General features: G+C 41.2%; 2 protein-coding genes across 5 annotated transcripts in view; one reads left to right on the forward strand and one right to left on the reverse strand.

The window, feature by feature from the left end:
• Positions 1–207: 207 nt before the first annotated feature.
• Positions 208–26,170, reverse strand: part of slc38a4 (solute carrier family 38 member 4) — a 34,629-nt gene continuing 8,666 nt past the window's right edge. The window contains exons 1-16 of one of the 3 annotated variants that reach the window (XM_069520077.1): positions 23,251–23,400; positions 18,794–19,028; positions 17,613–17,709; positions 16,854–16,969; positions 15,608–15,681; positions 14,680–14,772; positions 14,458–14,539; positions 14,279–14,361; positions 13,550–13,608; positions 12,755–13,015; positions 11,850–11,929; positions 11,336–11,436; positions 10,563–10,687; positions 5,397–5,541; positions 4,378–4,475; positions 208–4,237 (exon numbers count right to left, since the gene is read on the reverse strand). In XM_069520077.1, the coding sequence (XP_069376178.1) occupies positions 4,133–4,237; positions 4,378–4,475; positions 5,397–5,541; positions 10,563–10,687; positions 11,336–11,436; positions 11,850–11,929; positions 12,755–13,015; positions 13,550–13,608; positions 14,279–14,361; positions 14,458–14,539; positions 14,680–14,772; positions 15,608–15,681; positions 16,854–16,969; positions 17,613–17,709; positions 18,794–18,918 (1,644 nt within the window). In that variant the 5' untranslated portion in view covers positions 18,919–19,028; positions 23,251–23,400 and the 3' untranslated portion in view covers positions 208–4,132. Of the gene's footprint in view, positions 4,238–4,377; positions 4,476–5,396; positions 5,542–10,562; positions 10,688–11,335; positions 11,437–11,849; positions 11,930–12,754; positions 13,016–13,549; positions 13,609–14,278; positions 14,362–14,457; positions 14,540–14,679; positions 14,773–15,607; positions 15,682–16,853; positions 16,970–17,612; positions 17,710–18,793; positions 19,029–23,250; positions 23,401–26,170 lie in introns of those variants that run through there. The other 2 variants (XM_069520078.1, XM_020099966.2) reach the window with 2 other exon arrangements.
• LOC109637456 (amphoterin-induced protein 2-like) overlaps positions 15,573–26,170 on the forward strand; it is a 51,141-nt gene continuing 40,543 nt past the window's right edge. For both annotated transcript variants that reach the window (XM_069520081.1, XM_069520080.1), the window contains exon 1: positions 15,573–15,704. The gene's annotated coding sequence lies outside the window, so the exon portion shown is untranslated. The remainder of the gene's footprint in view (positions 15,705–26,170) is intronic.

A 26,170-nucleotide genomic window follows, 5' to 3' on the forward strand; every position in this document is an offset into this window, starting at 1 on the left:
AGCATACATTTGAGGCTATTTAGTTAAGCTGGAAATACATTTTTTGCATTTACTTCACTCAAATAAAGGCATTTTCATTTCTTCAAGTATGATGTTATATCCAAATCTTTTTCTTGATTTTAGTTTTTAGTGCATTTGAGGGCATCTCATGGGTGCATTTCTACAATTTATTATTTTGACTTGAAAGTAAAAAACAAGAGAGAAGTATTTTTCATTTCACATTTTTTTATTGGTCATCAATAATGAAACAGCATCACTGATAAAAAACAAACAAACACCCCCTTTGTTTGGATAAAATGACACATCAGAATGTTCGGCCTGATCCACAGGAAGCAGACACACAGTGAACATTGAGCCAGTGCTTGTCCACGGCTGAGGGTATATAGAAAAATAAGGCAGGTGGTTCTGTACAACTTGTCTCGAAACATTGTCATTATTAGCTGGAAACTTGTCTAACATTTACAAATCCACATGAGAACTTCTCTTCTCAGCCAGCTCAGTATACAACAGCATTGTACGTATTGGCTCAATCATGCAAAAGAGGTGAAGAGATTTGAATCTATCCAAAAGTAAGATGAAAGAATTCATCCAGACTGAATACCTGAGATACTAAAGGGGGAAGAGGTGTAGTGTTGGGAGCATTCAGCTAAAAAACATGCTGCATCTCTTTCTTTGCAAGAGTTTGTGCCTTTTGAAAGGATGTAACCCAAACTTGAGGAAGACACACATCTCCAACACAGACTGTCGGTGAGCAGAATAAGCCACTGACAGCAGTAGGCCAATTAAGTTGCAGGCAAACATTCGCAAAATTTATCCAGAATGAGTAAACTGGGTTTTCAAACTGAGTACAATCCATTGATGAACATTCATTGCAGGTACTTAAAGTGGACTTTATGACTCTGTGAAAAGATTCAGTTCAGGTAACATCACAAAATATGATGTTATGAATAACACCTCACCAAGAGTGGATGTTTTTAACAACAGTAGTGATAAAGACTGTAAGAACTACGACTGTGTACGATTTCCTTGTAGAGTTTCAAAGCAGTGTATGACTGCATCGATGCATGACTACATATGACTACATTACATGTCATTTGATAAATAACAGAAAAACCATCAACTCTTATTACAAATGGTCAAAATGTTCCATACAGTAAGAACCTTCCGGACGTGTGTGAAAAACTTTGGATGTTCTTGTTGTTTTCGTAAAACACATACAACGTCAACACTGCTTGCTTGTGGCTTTGATTCAAACACATTGGTGCTTAGCAGGGGCCAGTAAGGGACAGAAACCTTTTGCCATGTTTCTTTCTGAGAAATCACATTATTAACTGTTATGAAGCCGTTATTTGATTCATCCTTATATGACAAGTTAACCTTAAAACATGACAATGGATATATTGAGAGACCAACATTTTCTACAAATATACAAGCTTCAAATAAATGGGGAAAAAACTACAGTCATACAGCAAGAAAAATGTCTAATACAAGTTATATATATTTATATATATACTAAAAAACCACTGGATTGCAGATGACTTGAAAGGCAGAATTCCCCAACAACCTACTCACAGACGATGAGTGTAAGTGTACCATAAAATAAAGATTATTTACAGAGCATATACAATTGTCCAAAAAGACCATGTTTGTAATCCAAAAACATGCACATAATACACTATTTCATTTGAAATATCTATTTGTTTCATGTACATAGATCCGCAAAGGATCTATATAAATGTTGTCCACTTTGGCTGGATGTGTTCGTGACACATAACGGCACTGGAGGAGAAGTGAAATGAACAAATCTGGGCTGTTAATGTTGCTGTCATTGATTTTACCAAAGGCACCATATCTGAATCGAAAATGGTCAAAATGGATAAATAAAAGAGAATTATCCTTTAATCTGATTTAGATAAAATATGTCAGTTGATCTAAAAATGTGCAACGGCAGACTGAATACTGAAATTATGTAACTACCTGATTCCACTGAGCTTAATGACTGAGCGTCCTTCTTGTGAACAAGACCGACAAAGTGACCTGTGTGCTCTGCTTCAAGTGCTCAAAAACATGTCTGAATTTACTATAACAAAAAAGAAGTCTTCCCTGATAAAGGGCAACTCGACCATTTAAAGACAGAAATTTCATAATTTGAGTCCGACATTAGTTTTGAGCTTGGTTAACTATCTTGCATACATTGGTCATATCCTCTGCATGTACAGTAGGTATAGGTTCTGTAGCTAGCTCCTCCATTACAACAAGTTTCATGAAGTGTGGGATATTTTACTCTTAGGAAGAAAAGTTTGACATTTTTGACACTTTTCCTTCTTAAATTGACGCCACTCTTATGTCTGTTTGCAAAGTTTGAAGCTAGTGCCTGGAGACAGTTAATTAGACCTAGCATGAAGGGTTAAAGGGCAGGTAAGCCATGGATTGGTTGATCCACTAAGCATCACCTCTGGAGCTTAAACATTGAAAGTTGAAATTTGAATCTTATTTGTTGAAATTGTGGTTTTACTGGTAGACTCAGACTGCCATTCTCCCGCACCACCGATTTTTTACGCTAAGCTAATCGCTTGCTGGCTGTAAAATTTATTTCATATTTCAATTACAGACGTAAGGGTGCTCAGTCTTCTCTTCTAACTTTGGTAAAGTAGAAAAACAGATAACTGCATTTCCCTAAATATTAAAAAACTTTAAGCTCAACAGGCATTTGATGACATTATATAAGAAAGTCAGGCCTTACATTATATTATTAAATGACATTTTGGAGAGTGAAGAGGAGAAGATAGTTTGGCACAAGTTGAAATATTTCACTTTTACTTACAGTCTTGGCATCTTGAATTGACATGCAGATTTTAAATTGGCCTTCCAGTTTGGCTCTGCTGGTTGATTTGAATATTTTTTTTAAATCCCCAATTGAACTTATCTTAGCTGCAAACTATAAAATAGTTTTTATACATATATTCACTAGTACAGCACTGTCAGGTGCCTTATAAATTATTCCAGTGGGTGTATATGTGAGTTCAAAAGGCTAATTCAACTTCATAAAACGTGAAAGGCAAAGAGCCTACTTGAGGTCAAGTAAGATATTATGTACAACACTAAATCTTTTCCAGTAGATAACCTAACTTATGTACATTCATACTTTGCGTGTTCAGATGTGACAGTAATAGCTAAAGCGTCCTTTTCGCTTCGTGTGGTCAGCTGGGATGACAACAGCTGACGAGGAAGCTCCTTGCGAATGTGGAGACGGGAAACTCTCGTGTGAACCCCATCGACTAAAGCTGTATGTGCATGAAGACTTTGGCAAAGCTTCTGATTGTTTGCAAATTAAACCAAGATTTCCAGAATAAAAGTTCTACATGACTGAATGAAGACATAGATTAACCGTTGCTTTGAGATCAGCCGACAGCTCTGATTGACTGCAGGTTTTTTTGCATGAATAACAGCTTAAGTGTTTCAATACATTTACATATGTGCATTTATGTGTGCACATGTTTGTTAGCTCTACACACAAAGTGAAGTGTAATGCTAGCGCTAAGTGCTCCTTGTTTCATGGTGGAAAGCACACTTCACCTTCAGGTGCACATAGCACTGAGGGACTCGCATTGTCTTTCCAGCCATGCAAATTGCAGTTCACAGATCTGTAGGTGATTGCTACACAGTATGTGTTTATTCTGTCTCTTCATAGCTGGAAATAATGATGATGATTATGGTCATGATGATGATGATGATGATTTCAGGCTGGTTTACTGGTTACACCAGAGTCTGTTTCTCCCTCTCTGAGTTTTGATTCTCTTGATCGTGTCACATCCAGAACTTTACAGCAACAAAGAAAAAAAATCCTAAAAGACAAAAACAAATAAACCGAGCTAAAAAATGTCACTCCAGTGATATTCTCTGGAGGAAAAACTGAAGATGTCTTAACCCAGTGCAGCAAATCTTTGTCTTTATGTTGAGGTTCTATGATTGATGTTTAAGATCTGATGAAGGGAACCTCTGATGAACCCATCCCCAGATGTGGGAGCAGCTGAGGCTGTGGAGGAACTTGATTGGGATTGTGGTGGTGGTGGTGGTGGTGCTGCTCGGGGCATCACTGCACACGTGGATCTGAGGAGGGAGGAAGAGGGGCTTAGTGACCGCCGTTGGAGCCCGGGGGGTTGTGGACCCAGTCAAGGACGATGAGTGACAAGCTGCCAATCATGAAGATGATTCCCACGACCAGGAAGACGGTCGCCTGAAGAGAGAGAGACAGGAGAGGAGGCAGAGGAGGGATTAAATGTGTGATGATGCACAGCAGGAGTCTGCTCAGTGAGAAAAGTGATACAGTGAGAAATCTGTTGGTGTGTGTGAGTGTGTGTGTCCCTGCACACTTACCCCGATCTTCTGCGGGGAGCGGAATGGCAGTGATTTTACCAGGCGGATGTAAAAGGCAGCAGGTAGGATAAAGATGAGCATAGTCGCCGCAGAAGAACCTGCAACAAAAAGCAGCAGAGATTCAACCAATTAGATACAATTCGAAACCATTTGAAAGTACACCTACGTAAAATATTTATTTTGTTTCCTACACTTTCAGCAGGGTAACGAAATACTTCTTGGATAAAGTGTAAGTAGGTTTACTTTCACCCACATGATAGACCTGATAGTGTTGAACTATGACCTGAGAGTTCCCCTTTAAAACGTTAGACTGTGGTAAAAGTCCCCAAAACCAAAAAAAAATTTGAATAGCAGCTTAAGTAAATACCTGAGCTATGACCACATTTGCAGTAATTCCCATGGTACAGTGGGTTTGCTAATGTAAATTGGACATCACAAATATAGCCCTGCCATCAGCCGTCCTGACACGTAAGGAATGGCTCGTCGAAATGAATGACTAGAATGACTTTGTCTCTGACAAATCATTTTGTTAAACCATCATGATATGAACCGGTTCGCGCACTTCCTCTATTCAAATGGAGACCGTACTTTTTAATGCACTCTATCAGCTGGGAATTTGTTAAGAGGATGAATTCATTTCAGTTTTCTCCTGCTGAGGTGCAGTTTTCCAGAGAGGCTGCAGCTGAATATTTTACAGGGCACCTCCATAAATGTATTAGCACTTTCTGCCTTTGTGTGTGTTGGCATCCAGATTATGAGTGTGTGAGTCCAGTGGTCATAAACAGCTCACGCGACTGCACAGCTGACACAACCCGACACTTAAAGCTTCTGTATTTCCAGCATCTTTACTCAAGAAAAAGGACCCCTGAACTGAAGGTGCTAATCACGTCTTGACTGCTTCGCTCCCAGTTTTATTCTCTCACATTTCTCCCTGTGGTTTATGCAAGTTTTCACGTGTCTACATGTCATACAAATCTTTCTCCAGCAAAATTATGAGTTTTGTGTTTGCCAGGACTCACCAATGAAGCCAAAGATGTCTCTGATGGTTGGGACAAAGATCACCAGCACGTTGTTGAAGGCCAGAATTGCGGCGGCGATTAGCAAGTGGCGAGTCCAGCTGAACTCTCGACCGCTGAATAACAATGTGGTGATGGAAGAGCGGATCTGGGAAGAAACACAAATGGACATTACAGTCTTGGTCACAAAGAATAAAAACCGATCAGTTTGTTATAATATAATAATATTATAACGAACTGATCTGTTTTTATGCGCACAATGTCCAGCACACAAACAATAAAAAGTGAGTTTATTGTAGAAGTGTTTGATGAGGACTCACTAATGAAAAGGAATAATTTTGAAGTAGCTCCAGAGCACTCAGCCAGCTCCTAATAGACATGAATGGGACTAGCCAGGACTAAGTCCAACTGACTTTACAGTATCATGAAACACGTGGCAGTGTTTCTGTACATGCAGTCTGTCTCTGTCGAAGAAACAAGTCATTACCAGCAACAACAACAGTCTAGTCTGCGTGTCTGCCGGCCTGTGCCTGAAACTGATTCCCACACTTGGCCACTGAGTGAAGTGTGTCAAGTGCTGCAAGGCTACAGTGTGTGTTTTGGGAGACTGTGAGTGTGTATGCAAGAGAACCAGGAGATCCCAGCTAAGACGCCTGCTGCTGCTTAGCCACAGACTGCCTGTTCAAGCTTCAAGTAGGTGAAAGGTTGTGGGTGTCAGGTGAAACCTGAGGCACAGAGAGCTGGCGGGCCACAGGGGGAAAGGTTAGAAGGGGGTGGTGCTTGTGGCACCCATTCAAAAAGGCGGGGGATTATCTCCCGCAGCGCAATGGCACCATGGGATTGCATCAGCCAGTAGTGAGAGGAGGATGGACTCGCCAGCAGGGGGGGAGGTGTGTCTTTGTTCTATTGTCACTTTTTTTCCCTCCTCTCTGCCAGCCTGTCTTCTTTCCTCTGTTAAACTCACTACTCCTACGTTAAGACAGATGAGGGTCACCAGTCACCATGGCAACACATTTAATTACAGCTGTGGCAGACACTTTAAACTATCTTTTAAACAAGATTCAGAGGAGGTAACGTCTTTATTTAGTTCACCTGAAAAGGACATATTTCCCTTCTTGAGAGCCATTTCTGGTAGGCGACCACATTCCGTCCTTGTATCTGACTCGGCTACAGGATTTATATCCAGTTAGCGCGGTGCGCAATGGAGAAAAAAAAAATCACATTAACTGGATTTTCTGCACTGTGAGATTGAACCGAGTGGCCTCCATCACGATTGTCAGGGGGCACCGGGGTGACGCCTGCCCTTTAATATCGACATGGGAGATAATAATAGTGCTTCCCTCCTGAAACTATACAACCACCACGACCGACCCCCCCCCAGCAGTTGCATAATTAGGGACGAAAACTGGAGCCTGGACGCAGTATTTCTCTCCGTGGCTCCAAACTATTTGGCACTTGGCTGTTACCTAGCCCAAAGGCTTTGGAGTTCACCATGTGATATTTGCACACTTTGTATATACAAACACGCAAGCAGTATGTGGGCAGACTAGTTTTAGGCAGCCCAATCTGGGATCAGCCAGACCTCAGTCCTGTAAAACTTGTCCATGCCATGAAGACACAGAAGAATTCAAACCTTGTGCACTTGAGCCCATTTCCTGCAAACTATTGTTGTGTTTTCTGTAAGTTATGGTGTTGTGCACATATGAAAGTGCAACTTTATCTAAAATTAGTGCAGAGGTGGCCGCCACACATTTGAATTTACACGGCTGCTGACTGTAAGCCGTTGAGGCTGAGGCTTTGAGCAGCAGAGGAAGTCCCTTTTCAAGTAAAACGAGATAAGCACTCAGTAGAGAGCATGTCTGTTTTTTTTCATTGAGATTAATTGCTGATAATGTTGAAAAACGCCGTGTCACATTGTTAAAGAGAGTGAAAAAATATTCCTGATCCAGATTCACACCAAAATCAAATTCATATTGCATCCTTCCACCAAGTTTTGTGGAAATCTGTTAAAAATATTTTTTGTGTGATCTTGTTCACAAAAGCCCATTTTCAACTGGTCAAAAAAATGCAATAATACCCATTATGTATGCAGTGGGAATGGATTTACCCAGCATTCACTGCAGTCTCCAACGACTGTGCAGTAGACACGAGTTGTATTCGGTGGAGATGGAAACATGACACCCAGCCCCCTTGGTGGAGGTGAATATATATTTTTCACACCTGTCATGGTGTTGTTAAATGGGTGTTAACTTTTTACCTTCCCTAATTTACCAAAACAGAAACTGTAACGAGCCTTAAGAGAAGAGCAGCGAAGGTAGCACCTCACAATCAGAGCTGGGGATTAAGACTGAAATCTGACTGCATGATGGTAGCATGTAGAGGTGACGTTGGAGCCGTTATAATCAGCTCACTTGCAGCCCCTTCTCCCATGGTTACAATCTCCAGCCCGAGCCTGAGAACTGGGGCATGTTTGACTGCACATAAAGCCCTTTCATTATGTACTGGATCCTGCCAAAGCCCTCTGTTAGCATCTATCCTTCACGTGACTGCACACACACACACACACACACACACACACGTACACTTCCACACCTTAAAACGTTTCTCCCTCCAAACGTACACACACCCACACATTCTCTCTTGTAGCACTTCCCCACCGGAGCCAAGGACTGCCACAGACAAAGCTAATGTTAATCTCTGGCTGAAGGTCGGCGGCATTTTCCTGCGAAATGAAGGTCGGGAGGATTCAAGGCAAGACACTTAAATGTCAAATGGAAACTTGGCAGAACGACGGTGGGACTAAGTAATTCTTTTCATCCAAAGCCTCACATGTGTCCAAGTTCGTCAATCTTTCGCGAAAGGCCTGTTGCGATGGTCGGTTGAATGAAACATTCCCAGCTCTGCACAGAAAATCACACACCGATCAAATCAAATTTCTGGACAGCAGCCGTTTCATTCACAATGCTGTCTCTCAGGATCTAGATCTTGTCACTAAACCTGACTGATGTAACGATATGACTCACACCATCTCTCAGGTGTCCATGCAGGTAAATACAGGCCACAACCAGTTTCTAACACAACATGCATTCGGTTGAAATACTAAACTGAATAAAAAGCACAAAGGTTTGTGCTGCATTTGGATTTGAACCCCAAACTCTCCCTTGCTCTTTTCACTGAGCTGCACTTCACTACAGCTTTTTTTTTGCTGCATCACATTTCAGGCTTGTGTTCAGTCCTTATCAAATTTTTATCTCCTTCGTTATCAAAGTCCTCCTCCCCCTCTCTTTAACTTTCACTTCACTTATCCTCCTCTATTTCAAATACTACTGAATTGCGTTTAATGTGAGTATCATTCAAAATCAATGTGCTGCAGATATATTTGGTTTAAGGGTTATATATCGATTGGAGAAAAATGCAGGTTTGTGCCCAGATAACAGGAAAACAAACACACACACAGACACGTGAATATACTGCACAGCAACTGCATGTTTGCAGTTAACACGACCACACATGATCACAAATCACCAGGATGTCAGAGTTTGTCATCTGGTTTTGATAATCTGCATCATGTGCAAGAAAACCACCAGCGTCTACGGACTGATTTGGGGTTTTGGCAACCTGCTGTAACTATGGCAGCCACCAGACTTGAATAAAATTAAAATGGAGTCACACACTTCATCCAAAATCCTAATATATTCCCGTATTCTCTCTTGGCGCAGATCAGCCAATCGTGAGATTCCTTCTCTCGATCTTTGATGCAGATTGATGCACTTTTCCAAACATAATCTCTGACTAACACAACACATTTAAAGGGCTGTGTCCCCTGGCAGAGGTTTGTGTTTCTGTGCCCCCCCCTCCCCCTGTGTGAGTGGCTCTGCCCCACTGTCTCCCTGAAGGTGGCAGTCAGGGTGAGGGTTTTTCCACTGTCCTCTCTGAGGCTGTAAACTTCCACTGCAGAGAGAGGGGGGATCCTCTCTCACATTCCCTGCGCCAGAAAAAAACAGCAGCGTCTGCTAAAGGATGGGGTCTCACTCTCCCTCTCTCTCTCCCTCTCTCGCTCTATGTGTGTGTTAACATTGCGTGAGGGCGGAGGCATAAGCTGAATTGCTAATATGTGATGATGATGTGTGTATATATGAGTGCAGATAAGGCAGTAAATGGATGTGTGTGTGTGTGTGTGCCATATCTATCTGTTACCATGAGTCCAGTCGTTGCTGCATCATTGTCTGTCAGCATGTTCTTATAACTGAATACCAAGACACTGCCTCTCTCTGGTGGCAGCCTACTGTAACTACAACCACTGCAGACGCAACTCAAGAATTAGCAGCTGCTCGCGGTTACACATTAAACCAAGTTTGTGTGAGAAAGTGTGTGTGTGTGGCCACCAGCCATTTTTGTTTCCCTGGTGTCAGATAAGGGCCATGCTAAAATTAGCCCTTGTCCATAGAAGGTGTGGGAAGTGAGAAGAGCATGTGAATGAATGTCAGTGAGAAGATTAGTTCTGGTGAGTGGACATCACACACATAGTCCAACAAAGACTTTGGCTCCATCTGGAGAGAAAATAGGGAAACAGACACAACAAGTAACACAGGTGTTACTGTTGAGACCTAAAAATAGTGTGTGTTGGTGTGTGTAATTAAGAGGTGCGGCCGTTTACACCCTTAGCCTGCACGTCTCAGGATTTGAGATGACGACACGAGGAAAGTGGCAAACTGGACGGCATGTTCTCTTTCACCAAATTGCCACAAAACAAATCAGCTGCATCAAGAAAAGTAACAGAAAAGGAGCTGACACTGCAGCGAACACAAAACACTGTCTGTGTTCAGAACGACACGCAGTGGCAGCAGTGTTCCAATGAATGGATGGACACGGTTTTACAAGCAGCTGGTTGGCAATGTGTGGAAGGCAGAGGCCAGATGATCTAAATTACAAGGGCGGTGTGTGTTTGTGTTGACTTGAGGAATATGTTTGTGCGCTCTGACGTAAATGCAATTATATCAGTGCTCGGACAAGGCTCCACTTAATGATGCTGTAGATAATAGACAACAGAGCCTGAATGAACATGAGCGTAAAAGCTTTTTTTTTTTTTTCTCCTTATACATGGAGGAGAGTTTAAAAAAAACTGAACCTGACAGAGACGGACTGTGTGTTTTTGTGTGATGTACTTACAGGGAAGAGCACGATGGGCACAGTCAGGGTGACGGCGGTGAGAACGGCCAAACGCACCAGCAGCAACATGGTGTCAAACTTATAAACCTTGGTGAAGGTGTGGAGCAGCTCTGCCTCCACGTTATCTGTGATGAAGGAGAAACGAAAAACAACAGAACAATGAAAACGTCTGTGGATTCGACAAAGGAAAACAGACAAGTACTCAGGTACTCAGTATTATAGTAGTTTTCTATACATGGATTCTGGGAAAGCATGAGCCATTAATGCACTGATACCATCTTAACTAAAAACTGTTATTTTAAAATCAAATCATTAAAACATTATAATTATGAAAAATGCATTTTCAACTAGAATGACACTATTGGAGCACATCCCGCCTCAAATTCAATATAGCTGCACAAAATTACACACATTCAAAGATTTTTGTTTCCTTAATGAGCCTGATTTTTTTCATTAGGAGTCATGATTTATTCCCTGGGAAACCAGTGAAAATGTAAAAACACACTCCCTAACTAACAAACAAACAGAGATAAACACATTAGGTCCTTGATGGAGGTAATCAACAAAAACAGTTTCTTTGTGGTCCCTTGTTACGTGTCACATGTTTGGAGTTTATTTCAGTTCCACCAGGGAGATCATTTCCAATCTAGTTTTCAGGAGGTTTCAATTACTGAACCATTTTAGGCTCAAATAAGATTTTCTTTCTTCCTCTCACATAAATCATCTTTCCACTGCTCAGATTGTATCTTTTGACAATAGGCTTCTCTTCTTACTGTAGAAGGTGAGGTAACCAAACAGTGCCGATAACATGTACATGATGAGCATGGCCAAGATGGACAGGTTGGAAACGTTCTGCATCTTCTTCCTGCTGCGACTGGAGAAACACATACACACAGATATTAGGGTCACGCTCAAGTTATAGTATAAATAAAAGATTCAAGAATCATTCAAGATACATTGCAGTGCAGCATTGTGAGCTCCATGAAAGAGGGTTCCTTCTAATGAAAACACTATGATTAAAGCTTTCAGGTGATAATGAAAATATATAATGAAAGTATTTGTATAGAGTATAGAGTATTATATTCAATTTCTGCCAATATATCCCCTTTATACTACACACTGGTACTTCAATAGGCATGGTTATGTGGGTTAGAATTACAGTCCCGGTGACACTGGCTCATAGTGAGGTACCGTGACACTTTTTCTGGAATTAATAGTAAAACTTAAAACTGCAACAGACCGTCTAGATAGTGAGGTTTGTCTGAGGGGCAGCATCGGTGCACTTACTCTTTCAGCTCACTGTAGATGGGCAGGACCTCAGGGTGGCAGACGAAGGCAAAGGCCAGGATTGGCACGGTGTACGCCGTCTGAGGAAAACCAGATGGACAGACACACGAAATTCACTCAGACAGAATCGCTGTGCAGTGAATCTAAATAAAACTCTACTAAGCCATCTAATTATGGGATGTCACTGTAAAATAAAAAGACAGAAAGCCCTTTCTCACTGGAGCTGAACATGAAACATGTTGGGGGCATCATGGTCTACTATCACCCACAGGTTCAGCTCCAACACTGCTGGTTTGTTGGTTTTACGACTGTCATACATGTTGTAACAGACTCTGCCCTTCACGAACACTTTCTGATGATTAATTTATGATTTATGGACTAGGGCAACAAAATCCTGTCAGTGCTGTCAGATCTTAAAAATATGTAAACAAATGAGGCTGAAAGGAACCTTCAGTTAAAACCTCTCCTCTTTGACTGTGTCCGGGTGTCAACACAAAGCTTCACATTCTTATCATGATTTATGATCATTTAAGCTGTTAACAACACACAAAAGCCAAAACACACCCTAAAACAACCCCGCCTTCACCAAACTTGTCACTGCACATTCTCTGTATTCTGTTCCTGTTGGGTAGTTTGAGCCTTCCTCTGTGGAAGCCTTGTATCATGAGCGGAGTTATATTATCTTTAATTTTGTACATTTTAAAGTCTTGTGAACCAATGGAGGAATGTTTGTGACACACCTACAAAACCCACTCGTTGATCTGCATTTTCCGGTGTCGCGCCCTTTAAACCTTCACCTTTCTTCCTCGAAACGAGGTTATGTTTACACATAAAGCTGAACTTTACGAGCTGGACACATGTTTGCATACAACTGAGAGCCAGCCAACTGTTCTTCAACCACCTACCTGTGAGTTGAAGACAAAGTACTTGGGCGTGCACATCTCCTCGTCGTCAGGGTGAGGCTCAACTTGGACACCGGTGGAGTGGTGGGCGTCATGGCTGCCCAGGACCGCCGGCGACACGTCGGCTCGAGAGAAATCCATTTGCGCCGAACGGTTTCCCAGCATGTACAGCCCTGACGCGTCTGAAGCGTTCATGCTGAGGTTAGACGGGTGGTTGTTTAAGAAAGGTAGAGGGCAGGGCAACTGGGTCTTTTTGTAGATCAACTGGGAAATGACAAGATAATGTTATGTTCTGGAACTTGAAGATAAAAATGAAGGAAATAAGAAGCAACAAATTAAGAACGTTCACAACCAAACTCCCTGCTTGATTGACAGTTTAGCAGTTATCCAATCCGAACATTTTGCAATTTCTCTTTCTCTGTCTATCTGATATGCTCCATAGAGCTGATATAGTGGATCACTGGGTGGTAATTCTTTGGGGAGTTTGCACAAATGAGCAACTTCATTCACATGTGTTTTAAAAAAATGTCTGGTTTAAAGTTTTTATAAAATGTCCTTTTCTATCTTGCTCATCTATTATCATTGTGTGTGTGTGTTTGTGTGTTTGTGTGTGTGTGTGTGTGTGTGTGTGTGTGTGTGTGTGTGTGTGTGTGAAAGAGAGATAGAGCAGAGAATCTCCTGCTGCTTATTTCATGTGTGAAAGGCAAACAATTCAGTTTGAAGATGGGGGAGTAGTGCAGCTGGTGTAGCCATATCTCTATGTTCATAATGCCATGCTGTTATAGAAGCTGAACTTACCACTCCCAGGAAGAAGACCATGCAAGTGAGCGAAAACCCACTGGTGTAGCCCAGGTATCCTAAAGAGGAGAACAGAAATCAGTAATGACAACTGCAGCAGATATATGTGATACTGTATTTTACAGTTCTGACTCTCCACCTCCGCTGCTCTGTTCTATCTCTGTAGCTGTCATATCAGCCATCTATTTTAGGATGTGGGTCACGTCCCATTCTGGGTTGTCACCAGACATCAGATATGACCACCAATCTAATGCTCGAGACATTATACAATTTAAACCAGATCAGCCATGCAGCCTCCATGCTATTCACTTGCATGTCCAGTCTACTCGGTGTGCGCAGCATGTTGAAGCTCTTGGAGCGGAGACCAACCTGAGAATTCTTTTTTGTAAATTACATGTGAGCGGCGGAGTTGACTGCAGGGTTACCAGAAGGATAACCAGCAGTGTTACGTTACTGTAACTCAGTAATTTATCACCGAGCTGACTCAGGGACTCGACTAGTGTTAAGTTACTCGTGGCTCTGTGAAGCCGATCACAGACAGCTGCAAGAGCACGGACACACTGAGATGTTTGGCTTCATGTGGCAGGAAGTGATTATTCGATATTATTAGGGTTTAATGTGCAGAAGCGCAAAGCATGGAATGAAATAACTAAACAATATACAGTTTGATGGTGATACATATATATATATATATATATATAACTACACACACATGAATTAAGTCCTTACCCAGATTTTTCAGGAGCGACAAAGGCAGAATGATTCCGATTGACACAAACACCACCAGGTAGTTTCCATTCAGATACCATTCACTGAAAATATGGCACACAGGTTACAATCAGAGGAGATGGCACATGTACAGGACGCACAGCCATGATAGTGTAAGTTGCACACACGCACTCACTTACCCAGAGTATTCTTCTAAACCCAAGAAGGCTCGGATCACCTCCGGCAGTTCGTACTTCACAATAAAGAGGTAGCTGGACATGGCTGCAGAAGGACGACAAGGGAAATATTGGAAGATTTGAAACGCTGTGTTTTCCTACATACATTCAGACGTGTACACTTTTAATGACACTTTGTATGTATTCAGAATCTTCCTTTAGTTTGACATGACGCCAGTGATTTACCTCCAATGTTTTGCATGGTTATCGATATAAATGCTGCCATTTTGCCAGGCCAACCGAATGCTCTCTCCCCGAGCTTTTCATAGATGAGAGATCCTGTCAGAAGGAACAAGATGATGGAGAATTAGACATGGAAAAGAACTAAGACACTAATATATGAATAGATAGAAATTTACATTTCATGTTTCCCCACCTTTCTGATTATACCCTATAAGATGTGTGTGAAATTAAACTAAAGGTCCAGCGTGTAAGATTGAGGTGAAAGGGCTCTATTGGCACAAATCGTTTTTTTACAGTCGTCCAAACTGGACAAACAGCTTTTGAGTTTTTATGACAACTGAAGCTACCACAGGTTCTCTTTCTCGACCCGAAGGGGAGAGTGAGGTGAGGGGCATTCAGCTGCAACATGCAACTTCACCACTAGATGTCACTTAATTCAACACACTGAACTGTTAAAACCTTTTATATGTAGACTCTACTCTGCACTTACTTTTACATAACATTTTATTCCTGATAAATAAAAAACACTGAAAATTGTTGAACATTGTGTGTTACCAATTGGATGAAGTTTTTTGTTAACTTTAAACAAACATGTATTGCTTGTTACAAATTTAAGTTTTCTTCTTGTTGTTTTTAACACTTCTCTGTTTTCAGTATATAATGACTTTAAATAGTGAGAAATTCAGTCAACAAGCCATTTTTCCTTCTTAGAGGAAACATGAGTCAGTGGTGCACAGTGTTTCACAAACAAGAACACAGACTCGAGAAAGGGATGAAAAATAATCATAATTGTTTTTGTACTGGACTTGACGTTTCACCTCTCATCCACCTCTTTTTCTACTTTGGACTCAGGTGGACTATTGTGAGGGTCTTCAGGTCTGGAACCACAGTTTTAAATTCTACAGCTGAGCAAGAAAGGTGAAATACCAACCTCCTTCTTTTGCCGTCACGAGGAGCAGGTGGACAGAATACAAGGAGAGGATGGCCACAGCGGCGAGGAGGAGTCTGCAAACAGGGGGATACTGAAGGTCGGTGCAAGACAGTGACACAATAAAGAACTCTGTGCCTGAGCTGAGTTAATAAGACAGGAGAGAAGTTTTAAGTCCATAAATCTGATTGATTTGCTTTGGTTTAGTCCTGGCAGGTGGGCGCTGTTTTCGTTTTTGTCCTCCACGAACAGGTCAAACTTCAAAGTAGCTGCCACATACTGCAGCTGCTCAGATGTGTTTGTCATTTAGTTGTTTAGGTGTCTCAGGTGGCACAGTGCGGCTTCAACACAACTTTAACATGGTTCTAGCGTGACCAGCGCAGAGTCACGTCCATGCTACGTCAATGCATACATCGGATGCATTCTTCAGATGGCGTCCTGTCTGTCAGCTGGGTGTTACAGGACGTACAGGAGCAGAGCTTTACTTTTATGGCTTTCACCAGGTGATTTTAAGAAACAGGACGGGGGAGTTTTGGTTGCTGGCGGTGTTTTAAGAGAGATTTGTCTTATCTTAACTGGCAGAGGATGACACAAGTTAATTATTATTCCCCTACTGCTATCAGCGGCGTCAGAGATATTTCCAATCTCCAATCAGACTGGGTTTAGAGAGGAGACACCCTCTGTGTTTTAGCTGTAATATTCCATGTAACACCCACCTCTCGCAACCATGCAGCAGGGGCATGGATAACGGGTGGGTAGGATTTATGGGTGTAGGGTGACAGCGGGTGTCAGATTTTGGATGTCACCCATGAAAGCTGATAATGCAGATGCACGAGACAGACAGAGATGAGAATAAAAGATGGCAGAGGGGCTGAGGGCACAGAAAGTCAATTTGCAATCGACAGTAAAATAAAGTTTTACCTAATTTATTATTAATACATTATTTATTCTAAGTAACTGCTCTAGGTTAACTACTATAGGTAATGTTAGCAAAAAATACATACAATATATTCTAATTTTTATGTATTCTAATTTGTAGATTAATCAATAGACTCTAACATTTTACTTTGTCTACCATATTCTGTATATATGGTTCTGATTATTCTGACACCACAGAAATGTTACCATATTGTATCAGCATTTACTCTTCAGTGTTTTCTTACCACCCAATGTGACCCGTCATTCCATTTCTTGTACACACCCTTCCATGTACTCTGTGAGTTTACTAATCTGCGGCTGCACAACTTACGAAAAGAGAATGATGCCAGTGTTTGCCATGGCGTAGGACAGGCCCAGGATGCCGCTGCCCATGATGGCGTTGCTCAAGTTGAACACAGACATCCCGAAGGAGGTGTGGCCAGGATGCTGCTCATACAGAAAAGGAAGACAAGAGGGAAATCTTTATGAGGGAAATAGAGCTGAAAAAAAAATATAAATTCTATTACATATTTAGAATACAACTCAGAAGTGCAGTTGACAACAAGAATTAGGAGCATGCGTAAAAACCCACACAAGACTTAAAAACTACAAGAACCTAAAAGATGCAATTCAATGCAAAATACACCCTTCTTCTATTAAATTACCAGTAGTTTTTCAGCTTTACCGACTGATCCTTTTCTCCCTTATTTCTAATTCAGCTCGCAACGGCCAACATTTACCAGAACACCCAGATAGAGCATAAAGCCGGCTTTAGATCCTGACACCAAAATCTGCCACACTCCGATTATTTACTCAAATGGAGCTGTGGCTGCCATGACATCACATTGCAGAGATTAGCTCATTCTTCATTGTGTAACAGAAACATACCATATATACCTGAATGGAATATGACTAAAATTATAAATGTATGTTTTTTCAAGAGAGGCAGAAACATGGAGTTTTTTTGGCCGGTGGGCATTAACAGTGTCAGGAGCAGTAATCCTAAAAGCAAATCATCGTTAAGTAATTGTATTTTACTCAATGGTTGGGAACACAGACTGACTACATTTTGACTTGTGAATCCTCTTACATATTCTTCATGATATTCTTCATACTTCTTCTTCTTCATCAGCCCATTCGACAGGAACTTCTGGCTTTCTGCATCATCGTTTTCGTCCATAAACTGACTTTAAGGACCCAGAAAAAAAAGACAACAAAATATTACCATATGCATACACATAATACACAGTATTTATATGTATATGAACTTTCTATGTTACATTATGTCACAAAAAATTAAAATATCCCAGCCGTCCTCTCACCATGAACAATAATCTGTGTGTTGTGCTCTAGAGATAATGTTTGGTGATGCGACATTAACACTTTGAATTGGTTGTCACCTGTCTGTGCTGGTTATTCAAGGTCAGCTGGGTGTGCAAGACATTTTAATTTAATTAGAACGTGTGAAAACATTCAAGCTGCTTCACACCCATCAAAACTGCTGCCACCTTAATTTTGTACAAGCTTTTATAACTAAAGACTGACATGCTGCCCTGAAGTTAAACCAGCTCTTCAACTGATAAGTAAACTAATTCATTCATTAATTTAAAAGTGCAATTTACAGGAACAAAAAAAAAAGCAGGTTACAAAAGCTCCATTGGTCAAAAAACCCAATAACACCCACTGACATCTGGCTTTTGTCTGCAATGGGAATGGATTCAATCAAATGACTCTGCAGTAAATCGGCTCTGAAACCTCTCGGCAGTGATGGAAACATGACACCCGGGGGAAACAATTTGGCAGCACAGTGAGGTGAGAGAGCACCGGTACGTTTGCGACATCGAACATGACGCACCGGAGGGAAAAAACACAGGCCAACTCCACTAATAGCAATGGAACACTTTTGGCAGATTTACTTGCGTTGACCTGTTAATTGCGGTGTAAAAGAGGAGTAGTTTAAGGAAGGAGCTCAGATAATGTGTTAATATGCTGTCATCTGATTACAGTTAAACCCAGGTCAGTAATCAGATTCGATGTTCAGACGTGTTGAAGAATCAGGTTCTAGTGGGATTGATTGAGCTGTGGTATTTGTAGTTTACACAGTAAGAACGGTTGTTAGACCCAAAATGTTGAGATGGAATAAATGAACTAAATCATGGCTTGAGTGTTGAGCCATGTCACTACTGGAGCTGCAATGTCAAAAAAAGCCATCTTTCAGTGTCAGCTCACTTGGAAAAGGGAAACAGAAACCTCGACATCATGGCTGCTCACCTGTCGATCGTGGCCTTCTCCGAGTCAATGGGCTCTGTGTAGCGGTCGTCCAGGCTGTCGGTGCTGTCGTCATCAGCCTCCGTGGAGACTTTGCTTAGCTCCATACGATCCATGACTCCTGGCATAGTGACGCACAGTGAGATGAGGGGGGCGGAGAAATTTCCGTTTTTCAAGATCTCAGGACTTCACAAGGGTGTGATACGTTTCTTCCTCAACCTCTGCTAGACTTTTTTATCTAAAAGAAGAAAATAAGAGTGGAAAGTGTCAGGGACTAAAATGTTTTTGAAGACTCAGATTTTTTTCAGGCCCATGTCTTAAAAATAAACAAATTGTCGGGATATCACCACAAGAAGAACAACTTGTAAGTGATTACTGCACGAGGGACTATTGTCGGCCTGAATGAAGAACTGGGGCCCCTCTACCACACAAGCCACCATTTCATTCCCTGAAAGTGAGAGGCTGTATGTTATGTTAACTTGAGGAGGAAGGCTAGGGTATGATGCAACCATGTACAACACAGATCCTTTTAGCTAGATTAGTGGTAACAACAAGTATCTTTTGTTTATAATAACATCAAAACACATTAATGGAAAATACAGTCATAATCACAAAAAAGCAATCGGAAAAAAATGTCTTTGCATTTTTTATTTACTTGATTCAATAATAACAACAATCTTTTTTTTTGTTAGACCCCACACTTAATGAGATATTGGCCTCTACTTAACAGTTGAGAAGTTCTTTTATGGTAAAAGTATCAAACATTTACAAATAGCAATAACAAAATAAATAAAAAACTATCTTTTTCAAAAAATGAATTGAACTTGCTCATCCCCGTGATAATGCAACAGCACAATTATTTTTTGACTGGTTGTGTAACAGCACAAATGATTTTTGACTGGTCGTGCAACAGTATTTACATGTTCTTGGCCTATTTCTGGTGGTATACTCTGAAGCATTCCTGCTTTGCTTTCAAACACAGGAAAACACTGCATTTCTTGCATTTCCATTTCAACACACCCCAAATGTCCGTAGTTGTCATAACGCACATCTGGTTGTGGTTGTGAGGGTCTTGAGGTGTAACGTTTCTTCTGAGACGACATTTGTGGTGGAGAGGAGGATGATGGTCGACCAGCTTTGGATACTGGCTTGTTGACATGCCCCGAACTGTGGGCGACTGCCAGGCAGAACCTTTTGAGAGGCATTGCTTTTTCGTTCAGTAGGCCACAGTCCCTCTTGCAGACCAACCAGGAATTTGAGATACACAGGTCAAGAATGAATCCGAACAGGGGAAAGTACCATCTCCTCGACTTGGCTGGGGTCTTGTACATGTGTACCAGCATGTCAGACAGATCAATGCCTCCCATATGTTGATTGTAGGCAGGGATAGGACGGCAATCTTCATGTTGGCCTCTTTGCTCCACCTTCTGACAGCTGAAAGAGGCATGATCCCACAGGCATTGCTCAGAAGGTTGACACATTTGTTGTCAAACCAATTCACTGCTATAATCCCTTCAGCAGACCTGTGGTGAAAAGCTCCACGTCCTTCCTTCATCAGTTCTTTGTCTGTCTCTAAGGGAGCTCCACAATACATTTCCAATTGAGATATAATGACTCAAAATGTGCTCTACCAAAAAGTTGTGCAGAACATTAAAGGGTTATGTCAACAAACCCTGAAACCAGGTTAAAGATACAATGGGTTCATGAAGCCACCATCAACTTGTCTAGTCTTGTTCTTGTATTAACCAGTTTATTCAGGCTCACCCTTGACCATTGAAGAGAAAAGAGCAAGTAACGTAGCATTCATTATTCAGTTATATAAAAAGAACAGACGCAGTGAGAGAACGAAGCCTGTGAGATTATAAACGCTACTTAAAGCTACATTATTTATTCTCTTTTGTTTTTGCAGGAATAATAAATTAGTGTCCACCCTGTGGCACAATTTAATGTTTACATTAAAACTAAAAGTTACACGTCTATGCTTTAGCCAAGACCTTAACTGCTTTCTGACATTCATTGAACTCAGGAGAATTTAGTGAATTCTCCAGAGGAGCTGCAAATGAGAACAAAAATGTCCAATTGAGAGGCTCCAGACTTTCTCTGGCCAGTCCCCTGATTAAGATCTCGGGATATTGTCCGAATGAGCCCATGTGAGAACACAGCAGGAGATCCTCCACAGGATTCACTGCAAGCCAACTCCGAAAAAAAAGCCTGGAGAATGGCTACAGAGTTTACCTGCAGTTTGCCTTTCACACATGTAGAACACAGCAGGAGGTTCTCTGCACAATACGCGTTCGCAACAGCAACAAATCCTCTGCATTATTCAGACGAGAGGTGGAGCAGTCAGGTCGATCAGTTAGAGAAAGGAAGATACGTATCAACGCCGCTGCAGAGATCACATGATTTTCTTTACACCCAGACACCATCATCAGTTCTTATCACCTCAAACTCTCTTGACATCTTTGTGTCTCCTACATGACACCGCTTCTGCACAAGGAGATATTTCTTTTCTATTCATCAGTTTTATTTTTATTTTACGTTTTAGAAGCATCATCAGTATAATCAAGGTCATTTTGCTTGGCCACAATAATTAACGTTTTTGCTCAATGGGGGCACAAAAAAAAGGTAATATTATCATCTTTGAAGTTGATATGGCTAATGTGTTAGCAAACTGTTGCATATTTAACCTAACAGCTATAGAGCTATACAATGCATAAGCACTGTTTTAGTCACATTAAGGAAATATATGTCTTTCTAGCTGCCAGAGAAGACTGCATAGTGTTTTTGTTAGAAATAATACTGTGTTGAGAATGAAGCACAACATTGGGTAAAAGTTACGCTTTAAAAGTACTGCACTTGAGTAAATGCACTTGGGGTCATTACTTTAAAATGTTAAGCAACAGTCACTGAAAGGAAGTTGATGGGCAGCATGTTCTTTGCATCACAATGCTTTACCCAAGCATTTACAGTACACAGGCCACTATGCCTCCACAGAAAGCGTTCCGTTTTGTAAAGGACATACTATGCAAAGGACATAGTATGCAAATTACGTTGTTGGTGTTAAGACTCTCCAGCATGACCCCACCTGGCTGAAACTGTTTGCCCTACGGGACCAGGCCTTCTTCTAAACCATGCTTTTGTCACTGATGGGCTGCTGTGCCCTCCGCGATCTTGCTCTTCGGAAGTATGCCGCTTTAAAACCCCATATCTGGGAGCCAACGGAGATTAAGTGGCTACATTACCGTTAACAACTGCATCACACAAGCCAGTACACCCAATCTCTCAGTGTCGCTCTCTGTTGTATGGCGAGAGAGAAAGGGGGAACATTTCACACTTCTCATTGCCAAAAAGGATTAACCTGTCTGACTGGGTTAACTTTGTATTTCACTATTTAATGCCACTGTTGTTACAGGTACAGCATTAAAGACTCACTTGTTTGGCCCTGCGACACACTAAGGCCGGCTCTAGTATCAGACTTGCATGACTGGACTGACTGCAGCTCACACCTAACATTCATATAACGTGTGAAATACGTCTCGAGGAGTGACCACTTGTTGCTGGAATTTGCTGCCCTGCTTGCATTATCACTTGAACTCCCCAAACAGAGACGAAACACATTTGCACTTGGTCACACAGACTGCTGAGGCCATTTGCATTCTGGATAAAAAGCCCTACATGATAATGAAACAGCTGGAATCAGTGGTGACAGGCATGCAACTGCGGAGACGAGAGTGAAGATGCACGTGCTGTCTGCACAGAAACACAAACAGCAATATTTTTTTATTGCTTTTGTATGATTACTTTTCATCATTCGTCTCACGGGAAAACTTTTTAAATGATAATGACAGTTGGTTGAGAATTCAACAGGTAAAATGCTTGTCACTGGTTTTAAAGACACTAACACGCAAATGCTCACATGGTGAAATAAAAAAAAAAGGAAAATGCAAGAAAAACCAGTAGTCACACTTCCTGCTGATACCAGTTTCACAAATAACATAAACCTCAGTGGGCTGCATGCACTGAAATCTAAAAAACCTAAAGACACTGACTCTTAAAACCTTTACACATACTTTCAAAATAAAATAATATTTTGAAACACACTTTAGGAAGAAATAAAGGACCCTGTAACCCACAGATGATTTAAAAATCTCAAGTCTCCACTGTGAAAGAGCTCCAACGATCTCATATATCCTCCCCCCAAACAAACTCTTGCATCAGCCACTACCTCTGAAGAGGTGGCTATTGCCTCTGCAGGGTCGAGGGATACCACAGAAATCAAGAAAAGGGTAAAAAAACTAAATAAAGGCTTTTGCTCCTAAATGCAGAAGAAACCGTTTGCAGAAGAAACTCCTTGACAACAAATATTGTAACATGGTGCAGGGTAAATCTATGTCTGATTGTTTATATAGCCTTGTTTTCATACATAGTTCAAACCAAAACTTTCAAGCAAAAATACTCACTCACTGAAAGGATCCTTAAAGAGGTTCTGAGGGTGATCCTTTTTTTCTTTGAGAGGAAGTGTTTTTTTAGGAAGAAAGTGTACCACAGTAAGGAGCAGCAGCTCTTTTGTAACTCAGGTGAAAATGCAGGCTTTTAAAAGGGAGGAGGGAGGGCCTCTGTCGACCAATGAGGACACACACAGTTCACACAGGCCCCGCCTTTGAGCACAGCCGTAACCCCCACAATACACACATGCACATAAACATGTCTTCCTCTTCAGAGAAGAACAAGAGGGCCACAGCATGGGCCCCCACGAGAGAGAGAGAGAGAGATTGATTTATAGGTGGATAGATAGATAGACTGACAGACAGATTGATAGGCGGACAGACAGATGAATAGATAGATAGATATATGGAACATAGCGAGAACATCAACTGCCATCAGAGTGAAGATACCGCGGCCCAACAACGCTGTTAAATACCCACTGTCGCTGCAACACTTGATCACATGACCAGCAGATATGTTTATACTGGCACAGATCATGTGTGAACTGATGATGATGATGATCTACGCTTAACGTGACTGATGCTGTCGTCACACAGAGACAAACTGTTTGCACATGCAGCTGCACACACACACACACGCAGATATCCAGCTGCACACTGGGCAATTGTCGGTGGATTTTGGGGGTAGGCTGTGCCGTTGGCCGGCCAATCAGGGAATCAGGAGACATCGTACTCAGCATGTCACTGTGCCCAAGGCCATGTTTGTGTCAGGGATGGGGCTTTTATCTCTTGTCCGCTTTGTTGGACAGTGCAGTTCAAATGAAGGAACACACACACACACACTTGTGGGGAACAAACTTCAAGTTTTTCTTCAAATCAGTTAAATAAAGGTTTTCTAGATTAAGCACTTAAAACAAAAAGTTGCACTTTTGTTACAAGGGTTCTCACTTTCACTCACAGTTGATATCGATAATTATCACGATAAATGTCACATGATTGTTCCTTTCAAATGTAAAGACTGATTGTTTTCTCCTCAGTGAAGGTTGTGGTTTTATCTCTTTACGGACAGAGACTGACAAACACTTAACATATCTGAGATAGATCAATGATGTGTTGTACCTTCCTGATATATATTGAACTGTTCTTGTATTTACTATATTGCGATAATTATTGATATTGTTTTATTGCCCAGGCCTATGTGACAATATTTAAAATATGTTTACATAGGTGATATTTACATGTAAAAGATTTCTACAGAATAGCAACATGATATTTAAAAGGCAGAACAATTAGGTTTTTATTTTAAGAGGCTCAAATGTTGAAATAAGCTCAGAGAAGTGTGTTAATTCCATGTAATTGACTCTAACAGAGAGACTGTGTAACTTTGACATCCTCACACAACAATTACAAGCTAAAACCTACTGTAACATTGGCACGAATGGAGATGAGTGATAACAAGAAGTGATGTCTATCTCTCAGTAATATCGATTTACTTTGGGTTACACAAAATAGACAAAGACCAGAAAAAGATAAGGACAGACTGTACTGAACTGAGCGAGGGCTTCAACTTTTCATTTTCAGAGAAGAATGTGAAGTTTCATTTTTTTTTAGTTACATGGACTCACTTTAAGTCAAGGAAAAGTCAACAGTTAAGCTATACCTCAAGACCAAGAAGCAGAACTGTTTTGCCTCTGCCAATCGGTTAAGTTGTTGGAAATATTGTCATTGTCTGCTTCTGTTCCTGTGTTAAGGTGTTAAATATTTGCCAGAAAAGTGTTTTTGCAGAGCATTATGATGTCACAGTGACCTTGACCTTAGACATAAGTCTTATCAGTTCACCCAAGTGAATATTTGTGGCAAATTTGAAGCATTCCTGACCAATCTCATTCACTAGAATTGGGGACAACCCGAAAACACAATGCCTCCAGCAACAGCTGTTAAAGGCGTGGAGGAGTCAATTGCTCAAACTGACTTACAGCCCATCCCCCAAAGGAGAAATGTAGCTTTTCTTTGGATTTCTTCAAGCAAGCATTAGGATGTAAGGAAAATAAGTAAAAGTAAGCCTCAAACTATTTTATAAAATCTTCAGTGCAAAGAACAACACAGCAACATGAAAGCTAGATCCCTACAAAACAGTGAACTCCCTTCTATGATCCACTATAGCTGCAGGGATATTCCTTAAAAGGCCCCTTGGAGTGTGTGTATGTTGGGGGCCTCACACACACTCAGCCAATCACCTATGACTAGAAAGCCATCCCTGAACCAATCCTGTGACATACCAAACAGGGATGGCGTTAGCTTGGGGGTCACAAACTTCAGAGAACAGCAGTAGCCAACTATAGAAGTGACTGAGCTCGAGAAAATCTCACAGGCAAACACATGAAAACACAAAGGGTCCACTGGTTTAACCCGTGAAGACCAGTTTGTGAGCTGTTAGGAGCATGACAGTTGCGTAAGGTCTTATGTCATAGTGTGACAAAATAACCTTGATGATGTCCTCAGTCCTCTTGTATTAGGGCTTGACAAATCTTTTTTCTTTTTTTAAGAAAGGCTGTCAAACAGATTCGGTATCAGGAAGGGAAAAAATGGTACTGGAACATCTTAAGTTTTTTAAATCTGTCTTTGTACGAGACAATAACTTTGGACTGCCCCTTTAAATTCACATTATCTGCTCTATCTTGACTAAGCGTCTTCCCACCGAGAATACTAATCCAGAATACCAAGAGTTAATGTAGTTGATAAGCGTGTCAGTTTTGCTTAATTGTCTAAGTTTAATGTAACATTGTTGGCAAACAGATCTGATTTGGAGTCATCCAACTCATCCAAGTTAGAAAAGAGTCTCGCTTCCACAACACATGGAGAAAAGACCTCACTTATTGACTGTTATACCTGTTTGGAACAAGCTGTTCCAACTTGCACAAGTTGCGAAGCTCTA

Source organism: Paralichthys olivaceus, chromosome 23, assembly GCF_024713975.1.
Source record: "Paralichthys olivaceus isolate ysfri-2021 chromosome 23, ASM2471397v2, whole genome shotgun sequence".
NCBI lineage: Eukaryota > Metazoa > Chordata > Actinopteri > Pleuronectiformes > Paralichthyidae > Paralichthys > Paralichthys olivaceus.